At 37.4% G+C, this 26,302-nt stretch overlaps 1 protein-coding gene across 1 annotated transcript in view; it reads right to left on the reverse strand.

Moving 5' to 3' along the window:
• WDPCP (WD repeat containing planar cell polarity effector) overlaps positions 1–26,302 on the reverse strand; it is a gene marked incomplete at both ends in the record, with an annotated part of 97,948 nt that overhangs the window by 48,281 nt on the left and 23,365 nt on the right. The window contains 4 exon segments of the mRNA XM_080341501.1: positions 9,533–9,656; positions 12,396–12,584; positions 16,791–17,400; positions 26,099–26,290. Of these exon segments, the coding sequence (XP_080197627.1) occupies positions 9,533–9,656; positions 12,396–12,584; positions 16,791–17,400; positions 26,099–26,290 (1,115 nt within the window).

Here is a 26,302-nt window from a genome sequence, read left to right on the forward strand (position 1 = left end):
TTCTTAGTGCTAAGACTTCCCAGAGAAAATACATTATCTCAATATTTTCTAAAGCTGGCTGCTGAAGATAAATATCTAATTATGAAGTCATGGTGCATGGTCAAAATTTGAATGACTTGCTGAGTTGCAGGTCCATTACAGTATATTCATTTTATCTATCTAGGTTGGTCGATAGCCAGTATTATTTTTTTTATAATAAAATAATGCAGTGGTAATACTCAAAAGATTCCCACACATAAGAACTCCATTACAGCAAATACAGCCACAAGAGCCAATTTCTCTATAACTTTCATAGTACGAATTTTGGCACATAGTCAAGGGAGCAAATGAAACTCTAATGAGTATGTTAGGCTTCTTCAGTACAGCATCATGAATAAGAACATAAAACATAAGAATGACCATTCGCTCAGACAAAAGGTACACCTAACCCAATACATTGCCAATGGCTAGGTGCCCAGGAAGGAATATAAGAACAGGGCAAGCATATGGTGATGCTTCCTTAAGTAGTCTCCTAGACTCCAACAATTTGTGGTTCAGGGATTTCCTGAGCCAGAGGTGGTTTCTATGTTGGTATTTCTCAGTGTGTTTCTCTTCCCTGAACCTTGCCTTTCAACTCATATACAATTTTATCATCCCGTGGTAAAGAGGCTTCATATTTTAATTATATGTTAAATGAAGAATCACTACATTTTGAAACTGCCATGTGCTAGCTTTACTTGACAACCCCTAGTTTTTGTATTAGAAGTGAGCAGTCACTTATGGTGCTCTTTCTCCCTAACACAAAATTCAGGTGAACTGAAGTTCACTGTTTTGTTGTCTATTGCTTTTCTAAGAATTCCTGGCATTCAATTTGCTTTCTGTACTTGTGCTGTGTACTGAGTGGACTATTTTATAGATGTAGAGCTATAAAGCCAAATTATTCTTCCAGAATAATGGTAAGCTCAGACTCCACCATTTTATGCATGAAGTTAGGAGTCACCTCTGCCATGTGCTTCAGTTTGAATTTCTTTACATTTAATGTTATTTTCAATTTTGACATGATGTCACCGAGTTCTGTGAAGTGCTTTTGCTGCTCTTCACAGCGGGCCCTGTCTTTACTAGTCTTAGTAATTTGGTATCATTACCAAATGCTAGCACCTCACTGTTTGCTCCTTTGCCAGGCTACTCACGGGTACAGATCTGCTTTACTTGAAATTTCCATTGGTGACCTCCATTGACAACTGACAATTTACTCTGTTTCTTACCTTTTAACAAACTATTTATCTTAGACAGAGAAGCTTCCCTCTTATCCTGGAGCAGCTTAGTTTCTTTAAGACATTTTGATGGGCAGTCTTCCAAAAAAAGTCTTCAGTGATCAAACTTTCATCAGTAGCAGCTGGAAATCTGTTACCAACATGACTGCTGACTTGACTTGCCTTTACAGAAATCCTGCTCACTTTCCCCCAATACAATGTATTTGTCTGTATGTTTGCAATTTTTTTTACTATAGTTTTTACTAATTTAACTGGTAGGGAGGTTGAATTTACAGGGGTATAGGTCTTCAATGTCTCTGCAGACTGTGTTTTGAAAACTGACATATTTCCCATGTTCCTGTCCTCAGGTGCTAAGGTCATTCTAAATAAGTGTCTATTTCAGCTATTTTATACTTCGCTATCTTTAGAAATCCGAGATTAAATTTTATTTAGTGTTGGTCATATATAGCCTCTTTTATTGATACTTCAACAGTTATAAGTTTAAATAAGAAACATCCCCATCCTCTCCTGTCCTGGCCAACTGGTCAAAAGGGGATTTTTAAAGGCATTTGCACGCCTATCTGCTTTTTTTGTCTTTCTGTAAACCTTTCTTCATATATTTTTGCTAGTCTTCGTGCCTCTCTATTTCTATTACAGAAACTACCTCTGAGCATCTAAGATCTTTCTGTTAACTGGCCAGTAATAATGTGATACAGGAGCTAGACATTTACAGTGCAAATCATTCCATTTATCTTCAAACAGCTCATCTTTACATGGCTAATTTAAGCTAATCAGGTAGGCTCCCTTTATAGTTAATTGATAGGGATAGGTACTGATGTTTGATTCTTCAGGCTTATCTTAGACATCTCCCTTCAATAGGATTACTCATCCTTTGGGTGCTCAAGTCTTTATATTAACTACAGAGGAATCTCAGATGAGTGTGTAGGACATTTACATTCTACATTATTAAGTCAGGAGGGGTGATCTGCACTCCTATGACACTACATCCACTTATTGGACAATTGACTATTGTTGACTTTTGTTCTAAATTTAACTTATGGTATCCTTCCCTTTGCAGGCTCTTTGGTTCTGAAGAACCATATAAGGGAGCTCTGCATTTGAAGATAGGAAGCTTAGGGCTGCCTTACTGTTCAGTTAGCTCTTCCTGGAGGGTACTGGATAGAAGTGAAAGAAAAGTCAGAAAAAACAAAACTCTTTAGGGAGGAAGGCAAACAATTTTTTTTTTTGCACACATGACAAATGGATTAGAGATTGCCAAACCATGTTCTGTTCTGACGCGCTGAGCTTAAGACAGAATTATTGTCAGATGGTTCATACACAGAAAAGTGTAATGGTGGGGCTCAGGAAGACTCTCAAGATGAATGGAGAAAAAGTATCTTGGTAAAGAGATGAGACATGAATCAATCTGGAAAGACTGCAAGACAAAAAGAATATCTTAAATTCAGGTTCTTGGTCAGGACCTCAAGAAGGGATGTTTGAGTGTCACTCCAGAAGGAGATACCATTAGGTAGAGTTGATGGGGAAGGAGTAACTGATGACCTGCAAAAGAAAGCTGAGGCTGACTTACTACAGCTGCTCAAGAGCGGAGATCTGTTGTTAATAACTTATTGAGGTTTGTCCAAGAATATGGTATATTTGTATATCTACAGTCAAGAGATGCCTAAAGCCCCTCAGATTTCAGGGCAATTGCACAACTGGTACAGCAGGAAAAAGCCACCTTATGAGGGCAGATTATCAGTTACACAACAGAACAAAACAACGGTCTCTATGTGGGCTCAGTTTCTAAAAGTAGCAATATCAAAGTCAGATTAACCAGCATGAGGGAATAGCCTTGGCACAAAGAACATTAGTCCAGCATAGCTATTCTGTGTTCCTTTTCTGTCGTGCAGTCCCATGTGTGTGAACACAGCAGAGAACTGGAGGACTTACTGCACTCTGGGCCACCAAACAGCCATCTGTTGGTAGCTGTGGGAAATGGCCCCAAATTAGGGGAGCTCTGGGACTGCTCTAAGTGTGCGGGAGGGGCCATTTTTCCCATGCTCCGAGCAATGTCTCCCATTAGGTTCAGCAGAAAACGTTGCCCAAATCTCTGACAAAGATTTCTTGTGGTTTATCTTTACGGGATTTTATTCTCAAGCAATTATGTCAAGTCATTTGTTCACCACTTCCCCCAATATTTTGCTCAATATTTCTTACATTGTAATCACCACTAGAGAATTAAATCCTGGAGCCATTCCTGTGGCATCAAAGCATCTGACTGAAATTGAAAACTGTTGTGGAGCTGGATTAAGAAAAAAATCATCAGCAACATAGGACTGAAGCAGCGACATTCTAAACTTTTCCTGAGATATTCAACCTCTTTAACTGCAAAAATAATCTAGTTCCATTAAATAGGTGCCTTTATTTCTTGCTTCTAAAACAGGTCAAGAAGCATGACCAGGGGAATCTTTTCATGTGCAGTTCCATCACAGCAATTTAAATTCTCATTTATCAGTGTCGAGGTAACATGAAAACCTTCCGTTTTGATCGTTTTCACAAGATGACAAAAAATGACTCTTCAAAGTCCTCTCCAGAAGGTGCTACTTTAGTCAGAATGATGCTACTGAACTTACTCCTATAGAGATGAATTCTGTTCATGTGGCCACCACAGAGAACCTGACTGACATCAGTGGTCATTTTATCTGAAGGCATAATTTAATGCCTAATAGGTTACCTTATGAATATAAAAGACATTCTTAGTCCTGAATCATGTCATCATTAATGTTTATACATATTTTGTGACACGCTATGTACCAATCTAATTATAGATTCTACTTTTAGACTGCTCTTAAAAAGGATCATAAAAGCTCTTTGCTCACTCTTGTCCCTCAGTTCCATACAGTTGGCAGCAGATGGGATTGGGAACGAGTCCTATGGTGTTGAGGCATTTTCTCACCTTTGATTTAGAATCCTTTTTAGGATGGAAGACTCACAGTGAATATCTACTTTGCAGATTGCAGTGTAGTGATACAGGAACCTGCTTACCAAGGGGTAGTTAGTACTGCATAAGTGATGCACCCACAGAGCAAAAGAGCTTTATTTCAGCTTTTCAAAGGTTGTCTTGGACTTAAGTGATAACTGACTGTGTCAAGGCATGATGTCAGGTACTATAGCAGTACACTTCTCAACTCTTGAACAGTGAAGTGATTCATAAAAATCAGTCCTGGTTGGAAACAGACCTCCCCTGATGCCAGTGATCACCTACTTTCTTATCTCCTTCATGAGTGTTTATTTACAAAGGAGTTCTATCAAGTTCTGTGTGTAAAGTCATACCACTTTATGAATGTTCTGCCCAACATGTGGGTAGATTCTTCTTTGCATTTAACCAGTCGCATCTTACACTGAAGACTGGGAAGAGTACACAACACTTCTGAAAAGATTTGTGAAGGTGTAAAAACAGTCACAGTAAAAACATGGCAGAGATTTTAATTTTTTGATTCAGACAAAGGAGAATCTTTCATGAATCCACCCAAAATCCTACCAGTGAATGTGACGACAGCTGCACTTTGCTCTTGAAAGAAGCAAATGCACTATCTTGTTATTTACAACAGAGCTTTGTAGGGAAACATATTTGTACTATGGGGAAGAAAAAAAATCCATTATTTTAATGGAATTATCAGATAGAAAGGTCCTAATGGTTTTGCATCTTAGTATTTTTCCATTTAAACAAAAAGCAAAAAAATCCTTAAACTGGAAGATTTATGGCACTCTGTGCATCCAACAGCCATCTGTTGGTTGCTGTGGGAAGTGGCTCCATACAAGGATTCACAAGCACAAGGACAGAATCACAAAGGAGGAAAGGACACAGCAGAAACACGGAGCTGTGGCTGCATTCCAATTCTATAACTCCTGAGCTGCATTTCAGACTTGCCAGCCCAGCCTTCACCTCCAGCTCATGCTACGTTACTTTCTCACTGCCTGTCTGAGAGAGACATAAAAAATTGAACAAAACAGAGCAGGCATGTGTTTGCGCCTGTGTGTGTGTGTCAAACAAATGAGATAATTTCATGCATTAGAAAACATGACAAGTATAACTTACGAATGCTTGATCAGAGTGAAGCAAAGCCATGAGTCGGCGATGCCATAGTTAACGAGTAAGAAACTATTCCATCCCATTCCATGTTCTGTACACGGGTAGACGAGATTGTTATACAGAGGCAGGAGGTAGTGCAGCCACTCCCCCATTACATAAATACACTGAGTAGGCGGCGCTCAACAAAAGGTTGGGGCAAGGAGGTTACAGCTCCCCAAGGCTTCCTAATAAATCCACCTCTGCTCAACATTTTACATAATGATATAATGCATTATATTATTATAAGCAGTGACATCATAATAAAATACTGGAATGCTGCTCAAGTGGCAAGCAACACCTAAGATATATTTCTATACTTGTAATTCAGTTCCTGTATTTTTTAATTATAGATAAGAATTTAAAGTGAAAATAATTATTCATTCCATAAATCTTCTTGTAATGGATCCCAGGCATATAATTAAGAGGCCTTTAATTTTAATTTTGTATACTGAACGCCTGTTTTTGGAGGTATTCCATATTCTATATTCAAGGCCTATACCTGCAAAGCTCTAAGCTTATATTTTAGTGGAAGCTGGAGATGATGCGTGGTGTGCAAATTGAAGAACTTAGCCTTTATAATGATGGATACAACTAACATGGCTGCATCAAACATGTTACATGGCATTTTCCTTCCTTCTAATTGCAGTCTATTTTGATCATGCTGTCAGTGTTCCTTGGCCCAGTTCAGGCTCCAGCACCATTTTCTAACCTATACTTGCAATACAGCCAGTTATGATGGAGCATCTACTTTCTAAAGTGTCTGATACCTAGAAGAGGGAACCTACCACATCAGTGTTCAGAATTTTCTAGAAACTGATCTCTTTGATTGTAGAAAAATAGCTAGCCTATAATCTCACTGATAATGTGAAAATAGATGTCTCCGGTTATTTGCAACTGGATATACAACCTTTCAGCCTACAGCAGAGATTAAAATCATTGGTGCATGATTATTACCAGGTGAGGATTGCCTTTCTGAAAAGCTAACTGTATTTCTCAATTCTAGTAAACACAGACACATCTTAAAACGTACAACAATAACTGGCACCTTTTTGGCAGACTCAGCAGGCAGGTCAAAGATTGTTTCAGCATGTAGAATAAATTAATATTTCTCTCCCAAGAGTGGGTCCTTCTAGAAAAGGCTTAAGGCAGATTGGTGTGGCATTTAAAAGAAAGGTGGAGAGGGGGGTGAAAACTTTTGTTTATAAGAACATTTTTCAGACTTAGACCTCGAAATATTCAAGTGTTTTAATCCTGTATGAAAGGCTCTGCCCTTTCCTGTCCATCCCTTAAACGTCTGGTCTCCTCCACGGCCCATCATATATATCTTAAGTTGTCTTCCCCCATTTTGCTCTGAACTCCCACTCTGCCCTTTTTCAGGACTCTGTATGTTCCCATCTCCTCCTTTAAATTCTTCACGCTCAATTCCTTGTCTCATGCTCCTCACTCTACTTTCCTGACTCTTCTGACCCCACTTCAGAGTTTCTCCATGTGTATTTTCAGCTCCTTATTCTCTAGGTTTAACTTCTGTGTATCTGCTGCTTGCTTTTGCGGAATCTCAAAGGAAATGTAGAAGGCCCTGCTCTATTCCAATAAATATTTTTGAATATCAGCTATACTTACTATGCACATAAATTAGGAAGCGCTAAGTTTCCTCTGTTTGCTGCAACAGAGTACGAAGTGATCACTTTGCTTTTATCTCACAAGAGAGCAACAAATGTCCCCTAGTGCTGCCTCAAGTTGCCACTGGCAGTATACGGTGCATCTGCATTCAAGTCTTCTTGTTTGGTCATGCAGACACATCTGCGGTAACACAAATTCACTCTGAAGAGAATCATTAACTATTTGTAACTAGCCTGCAAGTATTTGGTGTTAATTGAATACGGGTAAAAAAGTGGATAAATCAAATAACAAGGGTTAAGATAGAGAGCATGTAACTGATTTAAAATGCTGCCTTCCTGATAGCCAGATACTGTTGCTGTCTCTGACAAACATGCCTGAAGGAATTAGTGAAGCATTGTGCCTCCATATGATCTCCTAGACATTGCATCATGCCTAGATGGCATTCTCCTACCCAGAACCATGGTTTACCATTCCTCCAACAAATGTATAATACTCTCTGCTTAGCCTACATTCAAATAATTCTAGTCACTTATGAAGACATCTAAAAGGAAATAAACACCAATTAAGGCACAGACACTTTAATACAATAAAGATCAGCTCTGGACATCATTTCCTTGCTTTCTATCAGATAAATCTCCCATTTTTGAACATTGCATTTGTACTTAGATTGTCTTCTCAGATAAGCTTTAAGCATTACCATCTGTTCTGCAGCAATCACACGATCCTATCAATTTGATTCAGTTGAATACAAATCCCTTTGACAACAGGGAAACAGCAAAATAACACACATTTGTTCCCAAAACTGCAACAACAGCAGATTGTTCAAGGACTGCTTTACAGGGGAGGTAAAAGACACAGGGAGACACCTCCTGTCTGTGCCACATACTGTCCAGGCAGCATTCTGACACTGAAGCTTCTTGTTTTCAAGGGGGATTGAGTCAGTGCTTCAGCTGTGTTCAGCAGCCCCAAGGGCTGAAAGCTCAGCCAGGGCCCCATGCCTCTGCATGCCTGCTGGCATTTGGAAGCCAATCCTGAGTCAGAGGGAATACACCTTTCTCTTGCAGATGGAAAAGCACCATGGTCACACCTCTCAGCAATCTCTGAGAAATTCTTTCTGCATCTGTCCTCTGCAGGCTATCCGCCCACAGCCACTGCAGCTGGCCATTGCAGCAACACATCTTCCCTGCTGGTCTCTAGGAGAAAGGCAGAGTTTGCACCCACTATTGTGGCTACATCCATTAAGAAATCTCCAGTGAAAGGCTGGTGTATATTATGCAGATATTTGAAGTATTCTTCTATTTAAAATAATTTCCCCATTGGAATGGACCTGTTTACCAGAAAGATGTCCTATTCACACTCAGAACATAGAAAACAATATAAAATATTTCTCTTTATGATCTGAAAGAAGCATACACTGTATTACCGAAGCAACTTGCAGTTCCTCGCTTTGCGTATGCACACAATGCATATAATGTGGTTGAATCATTGAAAAAGGTGCACTGAAAGTCTTCTCACTATGTCCATCTGCAGTCCTCCAAAACAAGGTGTTACAAACATCACATCATTCAGAAGGTATTAATAATTTCTTATTTTCACCCACTGGATAATTCTCAGAGGGAATGTTTCAGCTATATTTGTGGTTGAACACAGAAACAGGTTAAACTGCTGTATATTGATATTTACAACTGAGTGAAATTTAGGCTATTAATTTATTACGAAGGAAAAATATAGCAATAAACCAAGGTACAGGGTATTTCAAAAAGATGGACCCAATTTCAAAGCAGTATATTTCATGATGGCAACATGTTACAATTACACAAAAATTTACAAACAGTTTAATGAGTTATCAAGTGCTAATCATTTGAAACTCTTTGCCCCACCCTTTCCAGTGGTAAGAGTTTCATTCATGGGTGGTTCGTGGTTGCAGAGATATAGTGATTTCAAATTGGCTCCATCTTTTTGAAACACCCTGTGCTATAAATGCTAGCTGAATTTTGTATTATGACTTATCTAATGTAATATAACTTACAGACAAATGCATAATTTCATTTTCTCCTCTTAATTTAACCGCACTGAAAATTCACTGAAAATTACTGGAATATGAATTTCTATATGAGGATGAGAATAATGAAATGCTCAGAATTTAATGGTGCAAAGACAAAACCATCTTGGACCATGCACCATTCGTTTGCATTCTAGCATCTATTTAAACTCAAGTGTTTTTTCCAAGTTTGTAAGTTGTTTCAACAAGTAATCTGCAAGCAGTTGGTGAATGTAAGTCTCATAGAAGCATTCTATCTTATTTTCTATCAAGCTAAAAGGGAAAGAGTAATTCATTTTAAGTGTGTTGATGATAGAAGAGCTCTGAATAGCATTTTATCTGCAATAGCGTACTTGAAAGGAATGAAGTGCAAGTTAAACAAACAGTAACAATGAATGCATTTTTTTCAGGGGTGGTCCTCTTGGAAAATGTTAACCACATTAAAGCAGGTAGTCATTGAAATATGCAATTAATTTTAAGTTGATAGAAGTTGAAACTGTCATTCACCTTAGCAGGTGGTGGAAGAACCTTCTTGCATATCTGCTGATTTGGTCCCTGTACTCCAGCACAGTTGCATCCAAGAGGGGTCTTGTTGGAGCATAAAAGGTTCCAAGGCTTGCCTCAAGCTGTGCTGTGGAGTTCAAACAAGTGAAAATGTTTCAATTACAACAGGTTGCTCATGTCTGCAGTCAAATTCCTCAAACACTGATGAAATGAGATGTTGTTGTAGGATAGATGAAATTAAAATATGACAGATTGTACAAACACAAATGTGCACATAAACTTTCACTTTGAGGCAGAGTTGACAATGACTTTGAGCAACAAAGGTTGTCAAAAGGATGAAGAAGTATATAACACATCAAGTTCTCACCAGCAGCGTACAATTAAAAGTGACTCATAAGAGTAACATAGTTTGAACAAGTTTGTCTGGTAAAGATCAGCTCTCAATTAGCTCAAATCATCTTTGTCCTCTTAGGCAAACAATAATGAAGTTGACTTTTTCAGGGATTATTATGCTAGGTCAGCAGGTGACAGAACTCTTCTTATGTTGGCTTTGAGGTCCAAGGAACCTCCTTCAGCCTGCAGCTCTTAAAAACCTTTAAATGGGTCTAGAAACCCTCAGGGTTTGACTATACAGCATGTAGTGGTGGGAAACAGGATAACCTCATTTGTAATCAATAAAATAAACCCCTTTTACTATAGAAGTTCCCTTTCCTTTAAATACTTTCTGACTGTTACACTCCACAGCTGGAGCTTTTAGGCATTTTTCTACAGGTTTTTAATACAAAATTATAAATAATACAAGAAAATACACAGTCTACTTCTGTGTTCCATAAGCTTAAATGAAAGGAAATGTGATGATCAATAATACTTATATGAATCCTGCTTGAGCATTAACGTGTAGTATGAGTCCTTATATGCAGAACAAAATGACTGACAGATGTTTCACTCATTCTTAATTCACAGGGAGAACTTGCTATATATTTGCTGTATAGGTTCTCCTTTCAGAGTGGATGTGCAAACTGCTAAAGCTGATCAGAACTTTGTATGGGCTTTAAAAGCAAAATATAACCTATTGTCTCATTAGGCAAACAAAATCTCATTGATTTGTGGTTATTAATGTTTGTTTGACCTAGCCATTTCTGTATAATGATTCTTTATTTCCAAGTATAGTTACATTTTATTTTATTAGGCTTGATGGCATTAAATGTGCTAATAGCACTGTGTTAGGAACACGGGCAAACTGTTAGTAAATTAGGTTTTGCTTTATCTTAAATCTATACAGAAAGATAAGCTGAACTTTGAAGGTATTTTCTTTCAAAGCAGCAGTCAATTTAGATTAAAATTGAATACAGCAGTACCTTTGCAAAAACAAGACATACTCTCTTGCCATCACTGTTTTCCTGACAGCATGTTTTGTACTTCTGAAATATTTCAACCTACATGGAATACAAGTAACTACTGGCACAGTTATAGATTCATTAGATAGCCCAGCTTGATGTTGAAGGCAGAATAAAGATCTCAAAGATAACTGCCCCATTGCTATAAATAAGAGGCTTCACTGGGTTTTGCTAATAAAAAAGAAAACAAATTACCATGCCGAATTTGCTAGATTCCTACAGAATAACTCCTGGACAGAATAAAATTCCATCTGCTGTAAACAGTGTTAAGGGGCTGCATGGGGGGAAACACACAGACATCTATTTATAATGTGCATATTTTTACAAGAGTTTCAAAACCAGCTCTTTTCACGGGTCCTTTTTAAAGCATGATTTATTTAGAATTGATACGCTATGTTTGCAAAGCAGAGAATTTTTGAATCAGATCCCCCAAAATGGGATAGCTGATGGCTTGGCAGCAATGTAGGACACCTTGGAGTTTTTCTATCATCAAACACACCAGAATCCTAAGTATTCTTTCTTGCTACAAAAGATGCTGGGTTCCCAGCTGTCTGCCTGCTAGACTGGAGGATAACACCTTCACTAAATCAAGGCACTTCGAATCTTGAAGTCTATTGAGTTTCAAGATACACAGCAAATCAAGAGGAAGTCATCACACCAGGCTTCAGCAGGGAGGAGGCTCAATCTAAAAGTCATCGCTTCTTGCAAGGGACCCCAGCTACTACTGCAGGGGGGGCAGAAGATTACAGTGAGGACAAATGCTGTAATCCTAAAGGAGGCAGCAGAGGACAGGGTATTCAGAGCTTCTGGATCTTGTAATGAAAGAGTGGCCCTTAAAAAGCACCGTAAAAACCATACTAAAATCTCTTGTCCCTGTTGCAGGAAAAGGTTCCTCCTTAAGTTGGTGCTGCCTTAGCATGAATATATAACAAACAATCCTATATTAACTAACATTAGTTTGCAACTTGTGCTAAATTTATGTAGTGTAATAAAGCTACAGCATATATATGATAGTGATTTATATAGTTAGTCATGCCTATACCATATATATATTAAAATATGCATTATTTTAGTATCACCATTAATACAAATGAACTAACACACAATCAACACAGGCTGTTCAGGGAGGTTGTGGAGTCTCCTCTCTGGAGACATTTGAAACTCGCCTGGACGCCTTCCTGTGTAACCTCATCTGGGTGTTCCTGCTCTGGCAGGGGGATTGGACTGGATGCTCTTTTGAGGTCCCTTCCAATCCCTAACATTCTGTGATTCTGTGAACACATTGATCTGGATTTTATTGAAATGACTTGCCTACATATGACATTTGATTATGAAGTACCATAACCTTTGACGCTGTCTGGATTCCCTCTGTTGTCTTCTTTATACAGTCAATAAATATATTGTCATAACCCGCATGCAAATTACAAAGACACCACAAAAATACATTAAAAATATAATCAGTCCCCTACCTTCTCTATCTGGTGTAAGTTTTTGTTTAAGAAGGTGATTAACAATGGCACTCAAGCATACGTAACACTGACGACCCATTGTGTTCCAGTTCATGGTGTTCAGGACATTAATTGCCTCTTGTATCTCATCGTAACGAATGTACTGGTGGATGATTTCCACAAGACCCAGCTGTCCTCTTGTGATCACACCTTTTACAGGAAACAGTAAAAGCAAAGATAGTGTCACAAGTATGTAAAACAGTAGCTGACTACTTTTCAGCAGAGTTGAAAATAATTGACATTGATTAAAATGAGAAAGTTTAAGTTAATGGGTTTCGCTATTAAATTTTTATGTGAGACAGTTTCTTATCTTGTTGTGGTTACACTGAGGGTGCTTTGGACAACAGAGAAAAACCACCAGTGAACTTCACACAAGGAGGCTGAGTGAATGTGGCTATTGTCACCTTTTGGTGACAACATCATGTAATGAATTTTGGTTTAAACATGTTAGAAAAAGCTTATTCCCAGTTTATCACTATTGTATTGGAGGCAATAAAACCATATTCAGAGCACCTCTTTCCTATGGGGAAACACTGAGGGACAATGCTAAAAAATAGCATTTGTCTCACAAAAATGTACCTATGTGTACAAGTCTAGAGCAGATGAGACTTTAAAGAAGCAGTTACTCTATTACTCTTCATCTTGCAATTGCTCCAGATCTTACTTCTAGCTTGGCAAAATTTTCTAAGTGAGGCATGTCTTCTGTCAGAGGATATAATGAAAGATATCAGCATCTGGGGACCTCAGAATTACAGTTGCACGTGCACATGCTTACCATAGGGAAAAAAACATGAGCAACACACTGGCAACTCCATGAGAACATGATTTATCTACAGTACCTTCTGGAAAGTAGAAACTGAAAGACTCTCAGTGTTTCTTGACTTTTAGGTCCCAGCTTCTGAACAGAAAAGGTGACTGAAAAGCTGCAGAGAGTAATGTTATTTCTTGTCTCTGACTAGCCAAATCATCATGTGACACAGGCCACACAAAGCATTTTAGCAATTCTTGCATGGTTGGGTCACTGTGCTAGAGTATTCTTTATCACTACTGCTCCAGATATCAGAGTGAGATCAGAATTTACTATTCCTCTCTCTTTAAATAAAAACATAATTTTTTGTTTTCTCAGTCTATATTCTGATGTAGATAGTCAAAACTAATTTTAAAGAAAAAAATTCTGATGAGAAAGGGAACAAACTGAATTTCAAAACTGATACTAAAGCCATGGGCTAGCTGAGGAAAAGTCTGGTAACAGAGAAAAGCAGACCAAAGATATGGAAAACAGACCTCACAGAATTTTCATAAATGTATTTGTGAATATAGCTTGTGATGTAAAATAAGAATTGAAGAAAGAAAAAAAAAAAAAAAAGAAAACCTGACTATATCTCAAGGACAAGTAACTTGCTGAGAATTTGCATATACAGATCTGATGCTTTGGGAAAAAACCCTTACATATTTACTTTCTGTAATGGAGAAATACTTCAGTTTTTTAGTGCTGTTAATGAAAAGACATGGTTGTCTGTTGTATTTCACTGTACATTTGCATGTATTAAAGCCTATGGACATTATACTGTGTAATAGCGATGTTTAACCTGTGAATGTGTGATAATATGGAATTTTTATGGTAGAATTTATTCTTCTTAAATACTTAGTGTTTTTGAAGTATTATATAAGTTGGGCAATATTCACATTAATCACTAAGTGAATATGAAAATACTTATTTGCATGCTAATTAATTATTATATTTAAAATGTCTTTCAAGGCCAGCAATGCTGAACCACTGACACCAGTACCCAGTCTGGCACTATCCAAGATCTGGGTTGGCATCAACGACAAGAAGCTGCAATGCTTTTGAAAATGAGCTCAGCATTAGACACCAACATATTTGCCATTAGTGTTTGAGGATAAATTTAATATTAATCTTTTCCTGAAATAAATCTGACTACACAGCACAATGGAGAATTCACAGCACTTGTCCAAAATCATAATACGTCAGCTGGAAGTTAAAAATATATTTGCCTTTTCTCATTGATATAGTTTATTAGCAGATTTTTATGGGAAACTATTCCAAGCCATGAGGTACCTATGGATTTTATTTCAGTCCTCAAGGCCTGTCTGGGTTTTGTTGTCATGGACCCCTATATTTTCCATATAATTTGTATTTGCATTATTTCATAAGTAGCAGAGAGCTAAAAACTGCTGAGGTTGGGAAGAGAGGCTAATTAATCAACAGAGCATTACCTTGATAGTGTGGCAAACTGAGAAGAAGAGGGGTAAAGCTGAAAACCAGGATGCAATAGAAAACAACATGTTTTTGCAGAGTAGACTACAAAGAAGGAGTGAGGGAGGGATAGAGAGAGCTTTGCCTTCCCACTAGAAGAGATTTTGCAGTAATTATACAGAATGAAATTTTAAAATGTGATAACTTTCAGCTGTAGAGGTCAACATCTTCCCATTTGGATGCTTGACTTCTCCTGGGTGGTGCGCTTCCAGGCAACCTGCTTGGGAAAAAGAGGTGGCAGCCAATTCACTGCCTAATTGATTTAGGAACGGCGCCCAGGGAGACAGTCCAATTAAGTTTACAAGCTGGCAATTAGCAGGAAAGGCCTCTAAATCCCTGCACTGAGAGCCTGGTTGTCTTCATAAGAACATAAATGTGCTAAAGATAGCAAGGGAAAAGCTGTGTTTTCTGGAAAGCTGTTGTGAGAAACCCCACAAGGGAGGACTGAAGCAAAGCAAGGTAGATGTGGGTAGAGTGCCTTCTGCTTGACAGGTAAGAGGTAATTTAGAGGGTTTTTTTTAATGGCCAACATGCACAAAAACATCAAATAGCTGTTACAATTAGTGTTCTGGGGTACTCTGCAACTATTAGACCTGTCACTGAACACAATGCAGATGAATTATCTCCAAATAAATGATAACTTGTAAATAGTTTTAAAATAGTATTTTTAGATAACAGTAATAATCTGGATTTCTGGATTAGATCTTATAAAACTATACAACTATAAGACCAAACATTTTTTGTTGCTAACATCTTATTATATTCATTTACCTTTTTTGCAGTGGCATACTTAGTTAAGTTTTTCAAATTTAGCCTTTCATGTGTTTAGGTCTGCAGTACTTTTAGTCAAGATTTTTCCCCACAAAAGCACATGCATGTCTCAATCAGTAAAGAAATAAAGTAGATTTTCAAACCTTACTGTCACCAAGTTTTTTGGTTTGGTTTTGTTTTTTTGAGGTTTTTTTGTTTGCTTGTTTGTTTTTTTTATGGTTTGGTTTTGTTTGAAAAAAGGCTTCTTCCTGATCTCAATAGCTTTATACAAAAGAATCATAAAAACCTCCTTTAGAGGTCGACAAAGGTAATCCTGTTTCCTCGGACAGACAATGGGCAAAATGCTGACATTTTCCCGGATGAGTATATTTGACATGGGTGTCTGCCCTGCTGAAACACTGGGTTGGTAGTCAGAAGATTTAAGCATGATTGTTTTTTTAGCTCTCACAGTGGGCTTGCACCACTATAACTTGCCTGACTTGAATGGAATGAATACAGTTCTCACTGATGAGCAACTGCAGGGGTTCTATTCTTAGTTCAGCCCCTGACTCGTTGTGCAACTCCTGGAAAGCCTTTTAGCTTTCCTTTACTGCTTCTTGTTATTGTGTTTGTAAAATGAAGATAGTTAAGGTTTTCCTGTCTTAAAGTCTCCTTACACCTAAACTGAGAGGTGCTATATAAATTCTAAATTTAGTATTATTACTACTTCTTTTATTTACAACTCCTGGAAGATCAACTGAGACCAAACTTCTCTGGCAGTTACAAAAACCTTCTTTCTTGTGTGAAAAGACTTCAGGGAAAGAAATGGTGTAATTTCATTTGCTGAAGTCAGGAAGAACAGAGTCTTGACACAAAAATACATTATAATGAAAAGGACAGCTGCATCACAGAAATTTAGGAAAGAAAACAGCACTACTGTCTTATTAATAACAATAGCTTATTTTAGCTTGTTAAGGGTATTACTTCAGACTGAATACAATTCCTAAAATAATATACTACAGAACAAAATAATTTTCAATACAGTAAATTTTTAAGTTTTATTAGAGTAGCAGGGAACATAATGGGACCCTTATCCAAGAACAGATTGGGGTCCCATTTTGTCAGACCCCACATGAAAAGACACTAAGTAGTTATGAAACATAATAAGCTCCTTGGCTCAGATCTTCAGATATGATTGGAACTATGTGCTTTTACAGCTCTGGTCCCATATGTCTAAAATGAGGGTGTTTTCAAACTACAAAAAACTTATGAGGTACAGACGTTTCCTTGAGAGCTCAAGGTTGAATGGATGTGCTCCAGTAACTTACCAAGTTTAAAGTGAAGTACTCCTAAGGGTCCTTTGTCAAACCTAACCATCAAAAGATCATGAACATCTGTGCTGGCAGTGTTGGCAGATGTAACTTGAGGAGCAGCCCACTGGATCTGGATGAGGCTGCTAGGCACGTCGAAGTGTTTACTGAATTGCAGAGTTGCCTCAGGTGAATAGTCTTGTGCTAAGAGCTGAATTTTAACTGGGGACAATGCCGTGTCGAAAAGTTGCAGCTCTCCTTGAGAGCTACCAACCACGAATATGGCTCCGGAAGGGTGGTAGGTTATTAAAGTAGGCAACAGTTCTGCTTGGGCTAACAGAGTCACTTGGTTGTAGGCTTCATACAGAATTATTGACAAATCTTCACAACCCAGGACTAGTTTGTCTTCTGTGACGTCTCTGCAACAGCTGATGGCTTTGGATCGTAGTGGTATTCTGGTGACTGCTGTACACTGAATTTTGTTCTTAACACACTTGTAGACACAGCTGTCAGCCATGGGCTCTTTGTCTGAGGAGATGGAGTGCTCTACTGTGTAAACCTGATAAGGCTCGTTAGTGCTGAAGCTTGCATCAAGTGGATCCCATTCTGTACGGACGTAACTCAGAACCTGAAAGGAATCCAACATATTTTGGTAGTCATTTGTGACAATTTATTCTTACTTTGATGATTTAAAAAATAGACTGCTGCAAATATGCTTCCTCACAGGTCAGTAAGCTAAAACAAATACGCATTTTAGGAAAGGAGTTCTAAATTCTACTGGTTTAACTTTTAAAAGGTCCCTCCAATGTAGTTTGAGCCATATTTGTTTGTCCAGAGTATACACTAGATAAGCAGAATAAAAGATAAAAGAGAGGACAGTCCAGTGTTGGTAAGAAGAGAAACAAGCAGCTGACTGATACAAAAGAATAACTGATTATTCACAAGTAGGGTAGGAAAGAAATCCCAAAATTTCTGAAAAAATTTTTAATAGGTTACTCTGAGCATCACACATAGAGAACTTTTGATCGTTTGCTCTGGGCCATGGTAACAGAAATTATGACACTGTAGAGGTAGAAAACAATGGTATGTTTAAACAATGTATACTATATGTTGCCAAATGAGTCGATGGTAGATGTTCTTTGATGTCATGTAGCTTTAGATACGGAACAAATTAATTTGTGATAGCAGAAAAGGGGGACCGTTTAGGGGTACTTGAAGGCTGAATGAACTGGAAGAACAACATAAAGGCAGAATATGATTCAAAGACAGCAGCTGGCAAAGAACAAGAATTTGTAGTGTGGAAACACAGGAAGTACCATGAAGTGATGTAGGCAACAATGGAGACCAATGAAGATCCATGTCCTATAACACATGGTTTTGAGCGAGAGGTGTTGTACAGGACTCAAGCAGGGAAACTGTGGGAGAAACACCAGCTGTAAATATATTACAAATTAGCTTATAGAAAGCTATTTCTCTGAAAGTGAGAGAAAACCAACATTTCTAGAAGAATTAGAGTAGTAGAAATCAGTCAGAAACTTGCTGGTGTTTGTTCATGCAGAAATAAAGAGTGAAAGGAAAATGTCAAACTGAGCCCAACCCCACCCTCGGGTATATGCACAGCATTCTTCACACCAGGAACTAAAGCTGCTGACTTGTCACTACTTTTGGAAGCCCTTTCTTTGGAGTCCAGGTGGTATGCAAGTAACATTTACACAGAAAGTGGTAACAAATGTGATTAAAAGGCAGAGAGAGGGTGAAGGATGAAATTTGGAAATTTCAGGTGGAAAACAGAAACGCACACAAAGTTAAAGCAGATTAAGCTTGATTTCCACAGATCACAAGATCAATTGAACATATAATTTAGCTTTTCATCCTGCAAAGGAAGAGAATAAGAAATTAAGATTCTTTTGGCATATAATCCATGACTTCAGAAGCAACTGATGAATTTATAAACACATTATTTGGGACGTCGATCATACTGACAAGGATGTTTCATTCTGACAGTTTACTTATTTTGACAGCAAAAAGGTTTTCCCATTCAAAGGAAAGCAAAAAGGACTGTTGAAATTCTGTGGCTGAAAACCAGCTGTTGGTTAATAAAAAAGTCTTAGCTACTTTAAGATGAGCAGTTAGGGACATGCAAAGAACCACTTAATGCAAAAAACACCTAATAGAGAAGGCAATGCATCCATCTTATGAAAACCAAGTAAGCCAGTTTCAACAGAGTAGTGACCAATGAAAACATATACCAAAGTGGAAATAAAAGATTAAATTACTTATTTAGTTTCAAAAGCATTTTCTCACCCCCACCATTTCCTCACCAACGACTTTACCTTTGCAACTAGTAATTTATGCCCACAAAATGTACAGCGGCTACTGTGCAGATGTTAGAACTGCTCAAATATGTAGCTTATTAGGGTGTTAAATTGCATAGCAAGGAAACCCATAAAAGAGGTTATTGTGGACAAAGGATTACTGTGACCACGGAGCTTTCTAACTTCAAATAAAGACAAGGTGAAATGCTATTGTTTGTTCTGCAGTTTTCCCTAAGAGTATGGAGAGAGACCCAGGTAGCTGCCTTTCAAATATGTGAAATAGAAATCTTGCCCAAGCAAGCCTTCAAAGCTTCCATAACTTTAGTGAAATGAGCCTTGAGGCCCTCTGGGACTCAGATTTCTGTCTTCCTGTGGCAGGTTTTAATGCACTGCATTATTCATCTACATATTTTGATCCAAAACCAGTGTTCCTCTCTGGACATCTCCTCACAAGGTACAAGAAATTCGTGAAGATCCACACAATAATCAAGCCTATGAAAGATGAAAGACTGAAAGCACTATTAAATTCTGAAGAGAGCCTGGCCTTGAAGGTTAAGATAACAGAGAAGCAAACACGCGAAATATGGATTTTACAATTCTATAGGAGTGACTGCTGGAAAACAGCAATGGAAATAGTCACAGAAAAATAACTGTTGTCATCTGATCGTTTGAGAGTCAGCAAGAAAAGAGAATCCAATTAATAATTTTGTTCCACTTGTTGGAGCAAAAATGGGACAAAATGTTGCACACTATTTGAATTAAAAAAAAAAAAAAGTAAAATCTTACATTTTGAAAGGCTAATTTAATGAGCCTTGAGATGAGAAGCTTCCTAGCTTCACATAATTTTGAGAGCAAATCCTGGAAATGAAGTTTAGGATGGGGGGGGATGCTGTATGTAACACAATTCTAAACTAGGAAAAAGTTCCTGCATGGAGAGAAAGACTATTTGCTACATTTCAAAACATAAGTTTTGATGTAATGTTTAAACAAATTAGGCTTAAAGGAAACTTTTCTGGACACCACTGTTCGTATTCTGGCTGAAAACAAGAGAAACATTTCTCCTTAGATTGGAACAGATAAGCTGCTTCTCATACGCATCAGTGGCCTCATGTGCCTCTTGGAGGAAGAGTACCAAGCCGAGAGACCTCTTTGTTCTGGTTTCCAGTTTTGCTGAATATAACTGGTATTTGGCACTCTGAAGGGGGAAAAAAAAATTCTCTTTCATCTGAGTGGGAAGATTTTAGTTTCTCTGTCAGAAATTACTTTTATTTTTAATTCTTCAGGCTGCTAACTGGAAAACTAAATCAGAGAGACATACAACTACAGAAACATGTTAATAAGACTAAGATAATGCTTTTGAAAAATAAGAAGTCTAACGATCAAAACAGCTTTTGTTTTTTTTAAAAGAAGATGGTAGTCCATGCCTGCCAATTGTTTTTCTCTCTGGTAAGTAGCCACATGCCAGTAAATGTAGTGCACATAGTGCTTTAGCAGTCCATTTAAAGGAATCCTCTGGGATCCCTTTCTGGTGAGCAGTAGTGCTCTGGAACCCCAAAGGGGAACATTAAAATAGCAATATGTCTTTAAGCTAACATAACATTTGCTTGGGGAGTGGGAAGGCAAAAGCTGGAGGACAAAATGGGTAGGACAACTGTAGGGCTTGTGGAGGAGGGGACAGTGCAGTGGATCTCAAAAGACAGAGCCATAATATCACATGGCGGGGTGTATGATTCCGTTCAGTGTTAAGTGCTTTGCACAAATCTTGGACTAAGCATTTAGCCTTGGATTTCCAGGGAAGATTTCTGGAAGTACTTTGCATGAAGTAAAAGCAATTACTTTTTGTAAAATAAAGAAATAATATATATAAAATTTTTACAAGTCCCTTTTAGTTTCGTGACATATGCTACAAAAATAGAATAAATGTATTTAACTATTGTCCACATAATTTATTCATATTTCCCTTATTAATGTGGCAGTCACATGTCACTACCGCGCATTTATATTGTTTTCCCCTTGCAGTACTGGCCTGTGCTCTGCATCAGCTAATCAGCAGTATAAAGTATACTATATTTGTGAAGTTCTCAAGTCTTAGAGTCAGAAATCATAACAATCCAAGTAAAATGATCAGTTAATCTTTGTAAATAAGGGGCCTGAATTATGCTAGTTAAAATACTTTCTTTCATTTTATGTTTGAAAGACATAATTGCAGCAGCTTGTATGGGCAGCCTCACTCTTCTCGGTGCAAATCTTTGAACACTTAAAATTGAAGTATTTTGCATAGAGTGCTGGGAAAGGATAAAGTCCACATATCAAAACAAATAAGAGTTTTAACCAGTAGTTCTTAAGCAGAAAATTGGCTTACCAGGCAGATAAAAAAAAGAAAACAAAAGAAACAGAGAAATAAGCTTGCTGTGACTGAATTGTGTGTCTTTCAGATGAGAAAAATGTTTGATTTATTTTATGGATGTTAAAAAAAATGCTTATTTAATTTTGCAGTGAGGCTCCAAATAACAACAAACACTTTAATTAGAAATGTAGAGCGGGAAGTATAGTGCACACTAGAGTAAAATACTTTTAAATACAGCACTATGAAGATGGAAGAAAGAAAATGAACCCTATTTGTAAACATTGCTAAAATAAAAATGCAAGGCTCTGGCTCTAAGTTACTTATTTGGCTGCTTTGTATTCACAGTCCCACATGCTACCTTATTATTTGGATCTTCAGCCAACATTTATTCTTGTTTTCTTTCAAAATTTATCATAATAATCTTTATCCCATATTATTCATTGAACTCTTAACCCAATGTGACATTAAGGATTTTACACTCTTTGCTACATGTGTGTGAGAGGTATTTCAGCTATTCGGTCACACGCCGTAGACCTTTTTCTGAGCAATACAGTAATTGTAGGATAGCTCACTCAGGAAAGATCTGCTGTGTTTATTTCACAAGTTTGAGGTACAATGTGGAAGCAATAACTATTAAATATTATCTCTTGGGAGAGAGAAAAATAATATTCTCTGTCAGGCAAATTATTTTTTCCACAAGATTGAAGTATAATTTCAGTGATTCTCACCGGCACTAAATGGAGTGAAAATAAACATGGCAAAGACAAATGCAAAATACTGCATTAAATGAGCCCTTGCACCATCACCTCCTGTTAATTTATGTTTGCAGAATAAAGTTCATGTTGATTTTAACATGACTTTCTCTAAAAGCATTTAATCCAAGGATGATTTCACATCAGATTCTATTTATTCATAGCAAATTGTTTGAAATGATTTCTGGAAGATTCCTCTTCTGGTTTTGAAATAAAAATACCAGCATTATCTCCACAGGGAGACAATTTAAAAAACACCCTTGATCATTGGTACTTTAACAAAGAAGAAACAAACAAAACCCAAGTAATTAAATAAATAAGTTGGAGAATGGATGAGTTTACTGGAGGAAACCAATGCATGCAAGAAAGCAAACAAAGGTTTAACAGACGAATATTCCTGCAGTAACAGGCATGCATGTATATAAGTGTATGTTGCACACCAAAGCAAAGTCGTATGTCCAAGAGAAAAGCACTTATTTCTTCAGGGGATGATTCTTCACTAAATCTTACAGCATTCAGCATAGTAACCACTGACCTCAGAAAAAAACACGGAGTAAAACAAGCAAAGATTTGCGAGGAAAAAGTTCTTCCTGGTTTTAGAGGAATAATGCCTACATTTAGCTTTAATAGTAGCAAATGTTAAAATAAAAACCTGTACAGCATAATTCAAATAAAATTTATAGTGTATTTAAAATGCAAAATATATTTCCTCCATTAAGTTGAAAACCTGCTTAAGAACACAATACCCCAAAGTCTGTATGTGTAGGGTGAACCATCTCAACGCAGAATGTGTAGTTACAGGATATTTACTATGATGAGGGGTTGAGTTGCCTTGTCCCAGAGCTATTCCTGTCCTCATCCTAATAAGCACTCTTCTGGTGGGCAGCAAAGAACACTCAGAAAATTATTTCAGGGAGGAAGCAGTATCACCTAAGTGCCCCATTTACCTTTGCCACAACAAGAACAGAGTCAGTAGCTGGCAGATCTTTTTGTGGTTTTCGTAGGTCAGCATCAAGGCGCTGTGGAACAGCTGTGGGTAGCACCCATTCATTTCCTCAGGCTTCGTTTGATTTTTTGTAAACCAAACATGCCCAACAGCTCTTCACAGGCTAGACATTCAGCAATTCCTGCTTTTATCTTAAGTCTAGATAATAATGCTGTTTTATCCAAGTGATACTACTATTTTTCAAGTAAAATGTTGGTGGTATTATTTTACTACACTTTTTTTGATAAATGTTCCAAACTGAATCAGTTCATGCTTCTTATTCTTCTTCTGTTGACAATAATAATTTACTGGGATAAAATTCATATTATTGGTCAAATATATTGTAATAAATATGGATTTACTTTCATGAATAACAATGGCATGGCATGTTTTTATTCCAGGTCTATATCTGGGGAACACTACAAATGGTAAGGGTGTAGAGGCAAAGACAGGCAAATAAGCATGCTCACAGAAACACTACATTCTTGTATTTGACCTAGAGAATAACTGTTTAGAAGCTGTCTAGAAAAGCTAACTACATTTTTGCTCGTGTTTAAGCTATCAAATGACCCTCATAAGTAAAAGGCATTAAGTTAAAGCTCCCCTCCAAGACCCTATAGTGGAAAAATGTACCTCAGTTAACAGCGGATTGGGGGCTGATGCTACTTCTAGAATTGCTGAGTTATGGCATCCCCCATCCATGCATGGGAATTTAATTACTGCCCATAAGGAACACTAGAGAAATCAAGAAACAAACCCCCAAACAGTACCATAGGTTACCTGTTACGGATACATACGGGGAAGCATACAGGCAGTGTCTTGAGCCCTACACAGTAGCACTGAACAGACAAGACTGGAAAGGACTAACTGACAACCAGCAAGACAGTTTGTTATCTGTATATAAGTTTTCCATATCCCTAGCACAGTGCTTAGTATTTTATTGACAAATACAGGAAAATAAACTTCATCCAGAGATCTTAGAATTAAAACAGACAAGTAAAGGCAAAGAATCAGAGAAGGGAAAGCAACTGAACAGTTAAACCTGGCAGTTCTGCTTTTAAAAATAATTTTCTTATATTTATATTACAATATGGGTTAAATTAAAAGGATTATGAGTTTAGGCCTAAAGGCTCAGTGAATGCTTATTATCATTACTGTGTTAAGCACCAGTGATGTGCTTGGGACTATACTAGACAGCCTCAGCCCTGAGCAATTTAGAATCTAAACCAGAAAAGGATAAAACAAGGTGTACTGAAAGATGTAGAGCAATGCTGTAATTTCAAAATCTCTCTATAACATATAAAAGGAAATGAAGAAAGCTTTAAACTGACACAGTGGTTTCTGTGAGTTTCTTAGAAGAAATGAGTCTCTAAAAAAACATCTCAGAAAACAGAGATTGCAAACTGCTATGTTGGTATTAGGGAGTTTTCTGGAAGATGTGGCAAGGAAACAAAAGGCATGGAAATGTCGCTGTCAGAACCCGGACATATGGAAGGCATGGTAAGAAATAAGATCTGAAATGTCAGTAGGATGAAGTTTCATAACAGTGAACTGGCACTGGGACTAGGTTGAAAAAACTTAGAAAGAACAAGCATATGTTTTAGCTACCAGAGTAATTTTTGTATGTGACTGAGCATAGCTGAAGGGGGAATTGAGAACTGCAGGTGTATATCAGGCAGAGGAGAGAGATGAGTCAAAGATGACTGCTAGTGGAGAGAGGTCAAATGAAAAGTAGTAAAGACAGCAGAAATGGAGGTAATTTAAACTTAAATTCTACAGTGACTAATGACAGAAATTAGAAAGAAAAGCTGTCTCTACTACCTTTTCTCTCTTACTTTCAACATATAGAAAATCCCAAGGGAAAAAAACCTCCCTGAAATTAGTATTAGTTATCAAAGTAATAATTCCAAGACATTAAAACATTTACATCTTCCCTAATTAAAGAAAACAGGATGTTATTTATGAGAGCAGCTTATTCTAAAGTGTTACTTATTTTTTTCCCTACAGGAAAATAGCCTGTAATAGGTACTCCAGATCAGCTGATTCTCAAGTTTATGCTGTTCTCCCACAGTCAATGCCTTTTTAGTCCATATTAGCAGTGGTTTAAGCTAAGCTGAAAATAAAACTCCAAACGCAAGAACATCTACACAAGATGTTAGTCCAGAACAGCTTTTACATTTTAAATTCAGGCCACAGTTCTTTTCAAAATATGCCCAGATAGCTTCATTTTAAAGTTCTTATCCAACATAAGAAACCTGATTCAAACATTCTTAAATAGACGAAATAAAAATGAAATAGATGAAATGGAAACATCTGCCTAAAAAGGTAAGCTACGCAAGCATCAGGAAGAGAGTCAGCTTGTAGCCTTGTTCTAACCTGTATCTTACATTCCTACCTGTAGATGGGGATTTTTGACTTTTTCTTTAAGAAAAAAAATTCCCTGACTTGATCAACACTCCTAGCAACAATTAATGCAGCATCTGGGTGTAGCTAAAATTTTATAACAAAATACTTAAAATAGATGTGAAATGCCTATCAGTTAACATTGCAGACAATGTAAAATAATTGCATTAGACAACCATGCAACAGCTACTGTTTCTAACTCAGAGTTTTCTAGTGGTACTCTGATACTTTTATTTTCTGTGTTAGCACCTCCAAAGCTATTATAAAGCATTTTAAAGACCTAACTTCCTTGCTACATTTCTCAAATTGCCAGTTTTGATAGGAAAATAATAAACATACTAAGTAAGGTGCTTTTTTTTCATTAAATAACAAACCTTTGTTTTTAAGATTAGAATAGCTGATCTTCCTTTCTCAAGTTTTTATCATATCTATTCTTTATATCTACCTGAATATGCATTTTTGTTGAATAGTTATTTCTTTAGCAAATCCAAAAAATCATGTAACAAGAGAGTTCAGCACTTTACCTCCAATTTGCCATGTGCACAGCCTAACAGCAATAGGTTGGCTCTGTCCCTCTCACAGGAAATAGGAGACCAAGGCCATGCTCCATCACTAGTTGCTGACCACCAGCAAATGACCATATCTTGCATACAGTTTATTGCCAGGTGACGTTTCATCCTTCTACCTTCTGGTCCAGGTATAGAAATATAAGAAATCTGATGGAAGAA

This window comes from Nesoenas mayeri (genome assembly GCF_963082525.1).
Source record: "Nesoenas mayeri genome assembly, chromosome: 3".
Taxonomy (NCBI): domain Eukaryota; kingdom Metazoa; phylum Chordata; class Aves; order Columbiformes; family Columbidae; genus Nesoenas; species Nesoenas mayeri.